This window comes from Pelobates fuscus, chromosome 1 (genome assembly GCF_036172605.1).
Source record: "Pelobates fuscus isolate aPelFus1 chromosome 1, aPelFus1.pri, whole genome shotgun sequence".
In the NCBI taxonomy this organism is placed as follows: domain Eukaryota; kingdom Metazoa; phylum Chordata; class Amphibia; order Anura; family Pelobatidae; genus Pelobates; species Pelobates fuscus.
The window spans coordinates 336,181,701-336,190,487 of NC_086317.1; the positions used below are offsets into that span (position 1 = coordinate 336,181,701).

Here is an 8,787-nt window from a genome sequence, read left to right on the forward strand (position 1 = left end):
ACCCAAAAAAACTTGAAGCACTTCCAACTCATTTTAGTGAAAAAGGGAGTATTAGTTAATAACCCTTACAATGCTTTTGGTCAATTAGATGGGATCACCACACACTATCACATTAAAATGTAAGATTACTTTTAAAGAAGAACACCGTTTAAAAAGAGAGGATATCAATGTTTTAGATTTGGTGTGAATTGATTGGAATTCACCAGGGAATTGCCAACAAATCACTATGAAGAGTTAAACTTTGTTGAATTTAGGGATATCAGAGATAAAAGTAGGATCGGTATGCTCTATGTACCACCAAGCCTGCAATAGGTAGTGATGGTGCATATAGTCATCCTGTTTAACATGCTTAACTGTCTGCAGCTCAAATACAAATTCTGAGTCAAGTTTTACATAGTTCAGAAAATTACCTCCATGCCCTAAATAAAATCATGACATTCCATCATGGAATAGCAAAACCTTGTAATGAGCTGTAACTTGGAAACAAGATAATCATCATGTAAAGACAATCCTGAAATAACCTTGTAAACAACTTCAAGTTTGTATCTGGACATTCAAAGTTCACTATTTAACTGCAATAATATCAAGGCATGAAATTAAAATTACATTTTATTACACTGATCCATATAGTGAATGTTTAATAGCACTTGCCATTATGAAAAGTGTTGAGACAGTATTATTGCAAAGCACATAAGAGGGTATTATTCGGAATTGGTGCAACGCTTGTGCCAATCATTAACAGGAAATATGAGAGTTACTCTGGCTCTTCATTTTAAATGTGTCCTTATTTCGTGTGCAGGAATATATATAAAAAAAAAAACATTTTTCATCTTGATTAAAATAGTTTCCAACAATATAATTAGGAGTTTATTATTAATTTGCTTTCTTAACCGCAATTAAAAATGACTACACAGAAATAAAAGTTAACTCCAGGACAATATATATTAGATTGGATTAGCCATATTAGTCCAGTTGACAGAGTATTGCAGTATGCAATGATACCTTTTTATTGGACTATCATAATATTTCAAAGACAAGTTTTCGAGAGTTTTCCTCTTCCTCAGGTCTGAAGAGATTATATATATATATATATATATATATATATATATATATAAAAATTCATACAACATACAAAATCCATTGCAGTCACTTATTCACTAAACGGCAATTTTAAGTCTCACATAGTGTAATAATTTTATTTAAAACCTCCTCACCTGGTAAAAGAAAAATGGGAGTTTAATTACAATATATGATCATGCATTGCATAAGTCTGCCACAACATCAATGGGGCCCCATTCTTGGCAGGCATTAGGTTGCTATAGTAGGACCTGCCAAGAATCGGTGAGCGCACTGGATTTTGTATATAAAAATGTATTTATTTTTATCTAAAGTAAACCATTGGGAAGTTTCCCCACAGAAGGAGTACTATCCTAGAAATGCTTGTTTGACTCACTGATGCTCTGAAAATAAAAATTATCTCACTTGTGAAACCTGTTTTCTTGATTTTATAAACAAGTAAAATGATCTGTGCTGTCAGTACAGCTGAAACACAACATTGCTAAAAAGGTAAGAAGTGGTGCAGCACTGCTTGCAGTCACCTTCAGCACTTTCACACAGGAACTGAGTAAATGACCAAGCTGTAGTATTTCAATCAGTAATCTTTAATAGAGGATATTATTAACCATTTTCCAGTGTGAGTGTATATATACTGCATGCTCCATGCAGGTAGTCCTGCCAGTGTAGCCATCCCAGTGGCCAGCATGCAGTGTATTGCTGTATAGGTCACCCAGCTCAGCTGCTGGCAGCCAGGCACAGGAGGTTATCTGAGGGATACAAGGTGGCCAGGCTCGCACCAGTCACCGCTATGACCCTGGGATAGGGATAGGTCTTGACGGGGAGATTAAGGAGACACTTCTCACCTGCCAGTTTAACACCACTCTCTGCACATCTGTGAAAGCCCTGAGCGCCGCCATTGTTGCCAGTGAATGGCATGCCTGACCTTCCGCCCTTAGTTGCGGGAGGAGCGTGGGCGCAGGCAGCCAATCAGCTCATCGGAAGGTTGCCTACGTCACCACACGCCCCACGCTTGCTGTGTGTGCTGTCCTTGCCGGGTGCTGTGTGAGCTTGGACGCGGGAGGAGGCGGTGGTCACATGGTGCAGCGTGCTACAGGCAGCATGGGCACAGCTCTGTCACTGGGAGCCCTCAGCCAAACCAGCACAAAGTTCATTGTCTTCATAGAGAGCTCATAAGGCGAGACTTGGCTCTCTAGATTTACCATTGCCTAGAGCAGCATGTCAGTGAAGGGGAGGATAGACAGAAAGCATAGCACTGTAACTGGTTTACAATAATACGCATTATGGTAAATCCCCTTTATCTGTTATTATAACCTGGGGGAGAGCTTGCCATCTTTCTGTTGTTACCAATATGTATTGGATAATTTTGTATTTTATTCATAATTTATCGTATTGGAGCATTTTACTAAACCTTTTTTTTTATCTGGATATTTGGCAAGGGCATTGCAAATTTTAGGACAAAATAGTTGAACTGGAAAAAAAAAACATAATTTTTTGTAATTTATTGAAATTTCTGACAAGATAATTTGTCTACCTTTCTCGCTCCCAGTTTCTGACAGCGGTCTTATTACACGGTTAGACAGTCCGGTATCCCAGACAATGCGCACTACATTACTATTATCCATTGTTTTTCAGAATCGTGAGCTCTCTCTCTGCCAACAGCATTTTCTGTCACGGGGTTTTGGAAAGCAGCGTACAGTTGCAAAATAGTGAGCGGAAAGATGGCCGTCAGAAAGGGAGAGTGGGCAGGGCCAGTGCAAGGATTTTTGTCTACATATGCAATATTACATTGTGCTTCCTTGACCCTTACACTCCTTAAACTCTTCTCCCCCTGATTGTGCGGCTTTGACACATTTTTTTAGCGCTTTACCCTGAAGCAGAATGTCTGAGAGTTGCATTTACATGATTCCCACACCAACAGGGCCAGATATACATTTCCTGGCTGTGCATGACACCATCATTACTGTGTTACCACCTCCCATTGGCTGTTAAAGCTGGACTATATTAGCTTATAGGCAATTTTGTAATGTTCGGGGGGAGTGGGGGGGAATAAACCAAATGTTGCACTCCACAATAGAAATCGCAATAGTACAATAGGGAGTAATAAAAAAAATCTCATCTTTTTTTTTTTTAGTGTCCATGCAATAAAGACATAAAACTATGAAAAATATTATCTGTAAACAAGGAGGGGCAGGGCTGGCCCAAGACAGTGCTACCTGGGTCCAACGATGAAATGCTGCCCCCTCACCAAAATTATGCCTACATTTATGTAATAACATGATAAACTAAAATGAAACTTAGGAAGTAGGAATTTACCTGCAACAGCACCGTCTCATATTAAATAAAATGACAAAGCATGAGTTTTATTGAAAGCCTTGCTGACACTGAATAATTTATTTATTAAAATATGTTTGACAATGTACATAAACGAAAAGCTCTTTGATCTGCAGACAAGCAGATTAACACAGGGCTGCCATCAGAAATGTTGGGGCCCTTTACACACCAGTAATGGGCCCCAGAGGCTTGCTTCTGAGTTTGCCCATATGGCCCACCCCGAGTTCACACACAAAGCTAAGTAAAGTTGATGCAGTGTTTGTGTAGTGGAAAATGTTTGTTTAGTGAATGCTTTGTGTGTTTTTATAGTGGATGATGTTTGTGTGTGTTGTGTTAAATAGTGCTGAGGTGGTGAGCAGTTTTTCCCCCCCAATTGATTGTTTATACTCCCGCTCCTGTCTCTAACCTGTGGTCCCATCAGGACCCATGCAAGGCATACAACACCCCCAATGAAACTGAACATGTTCCACTTTTTGGAGATTTGGATTCTGTCTAATCTGTAGACAGTTCTCTATATTGTGGCAGGAGATTCTATTTTTGAAGTCTGAGATTTGTAAAGTATCTGTTAAACAAACTCAGGCTGGAACTGTTGCAAAGCCACTGCCGCAGAGACATCCTAGGAATGGCAGATGGATTACTTTAGGATCTGGTAGACTTACAGTTGATGATAAAATGCATATTGCACAGTCTGTTGCTCTACATAATTCATTTTCAGCACTTTCAGAGTGTAGTGGTGTCATGGAGACAGGCTCAGGCACTAAGTGTAGTGGTGTCATGGAGACAGGCTCAGGCACCAAGTGTAGTGGTGTCATGGAGACAGGCTCAGGCACTAAGTGTAGTGGTGTCATGGAGACAGGCTCAGGCACTAAGTGTAGTGGTGTCATGGAGACAGGCTCAGGCACTAAGTGTAGTGGTGTCATGGAGACAGGCTCAGGCACTAAGTGTAGTGGTGTCATGGAGACAGGCTCAGGCATTAAGTGTAGTGGTGTTATGGAGACAAGCTCAGGGCAGGGGTTTTGTAGGAAAGGGGCAGGACAGGGTTTTTATAGAAGGGGGCTGACAGGAGTTTTACAAAGTTTACAAATTTGTTCAATACATTTAAAAAAACAACACATTTTTAAAATCGTGAAGGTGTTTTAAAAAAAAAAATAAAAAAATTGGGGGGCATCCGCCCAGGGTGCCACATGCTCTAGGTACGCCCCTGCCACAATCTTCTATGTCAAAGTTGAGCAAGACTGCAGCCAATGACAAAAAGGACAAGGTGAGGCCTGATAGAAAGCAGTTGTTGTGCTCACAGAGACAGGAGACGTATTTGTAATATTGTTAAGTGAGCAAAGAAGAAAGGGGGAATTGGATGTACTTGTCCATCTAGGGACAAATGACTTGGCTTGCAATGAGGTTTCAGAGGTAATGGAAGTTTTTTGTGTTTTTGCCAATGATATACCGCAGGTTGCTTCCACATGGTCATTCTCTGAAGTTCTGCATGTACATAACACTCAGAAAGACAGTCGGATGTGTATTAGGAACTTTAGCTTGTGGCTTGGGGAATGGTGTCGGGAGCAAGGATTTGGCTTAATTTCTCATGGTAGCTCTGTTTGGAATGGAAATAAACTACTAAAAAGATGGTTTGTATCTTTCTCAAAAGGGAACAAATTTTCTCAGTGAGCAGTTCAGAGGTTTTGCTAGGATGTATTTAAACTAGGAAGGAGGGGCAAAAGGGTAATGAAAACATCAATCCAATTGCCCCCCAAAGCAAGGTGCCTGTAGCAAGTGTGTTAAAAAAAATGATAAGCTTAGAGTTATGTCTACAAATGCTTGCAGTTTAAGGAATAAGATCCATGAATAAGGTACATGTTATTTAGGAAGGATAGGAAAACAAGGAAGGGTGATGGGGTATGTTTGTATGTCAACCATGAGTTAAAGTCAAATCTTAGGCATGTGGAGTGTGACAAGGAAAATGTGGAAGCTTTATGGGGAGATATCTGCTTGGGGCAAATGAAGGGAAATCAATTATTGGTTGGGATATGTTAAAACACCTAATGTAAATATTAACGAGGAAGAACAGCTGTTAGAGCAAATTGGAAAAGCTGCAAATCGGGGTAATACGTTAATTATTGGAGATTTTAATTACCCGGACATAAATTGGGATAGAGTGACTAGTACTTCAGCAAGGGGAATCAGGTTTTTGAATGTGTTGGATGACACCTTCATGTCACAACTGGTACAAGCACCAACTAGAAAGGATGCTTGTCTGGATCTCGTTATAACAAACAATGTTGATCTTTTGACCAACATTAAAGTAGGGGAGCATTTGGGAAATAGTGATCACAAATGGTATTTTTTTAAATAAACTCAAAAAGCAAAAGCACGTGGGGTATACTAAAATGTATAATTTTTAAAAAGCCAATTTCAATAAGATTAGAGCAGCTCTACAACATATCGACTGGCATAAACTCCTTAGTGAAAAAAAACACTGAGGATAAATGGAAACTATTCAAACAAATATTAGAAAGGTACATTTCTTAGTATGTACCATTGGGTAATAAATTATAAAAGAAACACATTGAAACCAATGTGGCTTAGTAGAGAAGTAAATTAACAAAGCGCATGTGGGCACACCTGTTAAAATAGTAATCACCATTAGATAAGGAAAATGAATGAAAGGTAAGGGGAAGTAAAACAACAGATTAAAAATAAAAAAAGGGCATTTAAATCAGACAAATCAGAGGCATCCTATATAAGATATAAGGAAACCAATAATGCTTGCAAAAAGGCAATTATAGTGGCTAAACTAGAAAATGAGAAATTGATAGCCAAAGAATGCAAAACCAACCCCAATTTTTTTTTCAAATGCATCAATTCTAAAATAAACGAAAAATGAAAGTGTGGGTACACTGGAAACAGAGATGGGTCTGTTAGCTAATGAAGACCAGGAAGAGGCAGAAAGTTTTCTTCAATATATATTAATGAGGATCCTATGGCAAGAGATATGCAAATGATTGCTGCAAAAAAACTTGCAGATAACTTGTGATTGAATAACTCGAGTCAAGGTGCTACAGCTGTTAAAGAAAATTAATGTAAATAAAGCTCCGGTGCCTGACGGTATTCGCCCATGAGTACTTAAGGAGCTAAGTGGGGAAATAAGTGAACCTCTTGTGACCGAAAGCAAGGAATTGTGCTGGAGGGAATCTATATACCTCCCCAGATTTTGCAAGGATCCTACTTTGTGTAATTAGCCCCAGGGAAATGTGTTATGTTATAATGAATGTTGCACTTTAAATATGTGTATATTTGGGCCCTGGGGTAGAGTACTTGGAGAGTAGGGTGGGCCAGTGCTCCACTCCACATTTTGGAAGTTGCTTGTAACCTACAGGTGAGAAGTCCAGTTCCAGAGTTTGAATCCTAATTTAACTCACCTGAAAAGGATTGTCAATTACCAGTGCTATTAAGTACTCCCCTGTCAAGGAAGGAGGGAGATTGTGTTTGGTTTCTGTGAGTGGAAACAGAGAGCTGAAAACCTGAAACAGTAAGGTTGTTTATGTTGGGAAATGGACAAGCCATCCAACCCAGTTAGCTGATTATTTTGTTTAGTTAGTGCTCAGAAGAGCAAGGCTTTTGTTTTGTATATTTTTGTTACCTTTATACCTTACTGTGCATTTATTTTGGAGCCACAATAAAAGAGCAAGTCCTTTTACTTCATCCAGCGTGTGAAGTGTCTCTAAAGCCTGAAAAGACTGTGTGTAACACCCCAATCCCAGGACAAGGTACCAAGGGAAAGGAGTACTTTTGTCACACTCTGTATTAAATTTTTCAAGATTCTTTTGTTTCAGGTATTGTACCGGAGGATTAGAGGAAGGCAGATGTCGTTCCTATATTTTAAAAGGGTTCAAAATCCTTGCCTGGAAATTATAAACCTGTGAGCTTAACTTCTGTGACTGGAAAAATATTTGAAGGGCTATTAAGGGATAATATTCAGGAATTCATTGGGAAGAACTTTGTTATTAGCAATAATCAGCATGGTTTTATGAACCATAGGTCATGTCAAACTAACCTAATTGCATTCTGCGAAAAAGAAAGTAGAAGTATAGATCGGGGTGTTGCAGTGGATGTGATCTACTTGGATTTTGCCAAGGCATTTGATACGGTTCCTCACAATAGGTTAGTCTTCAAACTAAAAGAAATTTGTCTAGATGATTATTCTTCTTGGGTAGAACATTGGCTTAAGGATAGAGTACAATGAGTTGTCATTAGTGGTAAGTGGTGTCCTTCAGGGTTCTGTTTTGGGACCGCTTCTATTTAACATATTTATTAATGATCTTGAAATAGGCATTGAAAGCCATGTTTCAGTGTTTGTAGATTATACAGAACTTTGTAAAGTAATACAATTTGAGCAGGATATTGCTTTGCTGCAGATGGATTTGTATAGATTGGGGGACTGGGCACTAAAATGGCAGGTGAAATTTAACGTAGAGAAATGCAAAGTTATGCACTTCAGGGTCAAGAATGCACAAGCAACTTCCACCCTAAATGGTAGTGAATTCAAAGATTTTACTATTTACATGACGTAAAGTCATGATTTTATTAAAGACACGGAGGCGAGTATATATGCAATCTCTTTCTTATTTATTCCCTCAGCAGCAAGAAATTTTGAGAGAAATATGAAAAAACTTTAACATTTAAATCTGCCTAGAAACATCGGCAGCCAATAATATCACATTGTCCATATGGAAAAGGGGGCTGTCCTCTGTCACTCTTCCTCTTTCTGTCTGCGACCTTCCATATGACGAATTAACATCTAATAACTTCCAATCCGTTGATGACGAGATTATCCGTATTCACAATTAGGCTGTAAAGACAAATAAATATGTGGTAAAATCTTATCTCCCAACTATTTGTATCTCTTATCACGGTATAATTAAAATGCAAGCATTCAGACCTAACCAAAACTCCTTATCTTTACCTTAAATTGAAACTTATGAAACAGTCAATCATGTCGTATAAACCTTACCGTAGATCCTAGATCATTAATATATAACTGTATCCCTTTACGCGGTTGGGCGGGAGGGAATTATACTCGCCTCCGTGTCTTTAATAAAATCATGACTTTACGTCATGTAAATAGTAAAATCTTTGAATTTTATTATAGACATGGAGGCTCGTATACATGCAAGTTTAAAGCTGATCAATAATCCTTGAAGAAAAATGTTCGATAGGGCGACAATAAAAATCCCTAAAGGTAGACTCATTAGACAAGTCGGCCGCTTTTAGGATATCCTCTAAACGACACCCTATCGTTGAAGCTTTGGAGGCCATCGCCCCTCGTACTGAATGAGGTGAAAATATCGATACATCAATTCCTGCTGTAGCCAGCATCCATCT

The 8,787-nt window shown here is 38.8% G+C and overlaps 1 protein-coding gene across 1 annotated transcript in view; it reads right to left on the reverse strand.

The window, feature by feature from the left end:
- PCCA (propionyl-CoA carboxylase subunit alpha) overlaps positions 1 to 2,002 on the reverse strand; it is a 532,298-nt gene extending 530,296 nt beyond the window's left edge. The window contains exon 1 of the mRNA XM_063425353.1: positions 1,920 to 2,002. Within this exon, the coding sequence (XP_063281423.1) occupies positions 1,920 to 1,973 (54 nt within the window). The 5' untranslated portion in view covers positions 1,974 to 2,002. The remainder of the gene's footprint in view (positions 1 to 1,919) is intronic.
- Positions 2,003 to 8,787: the final 6,785 nt, after the last annotated feature.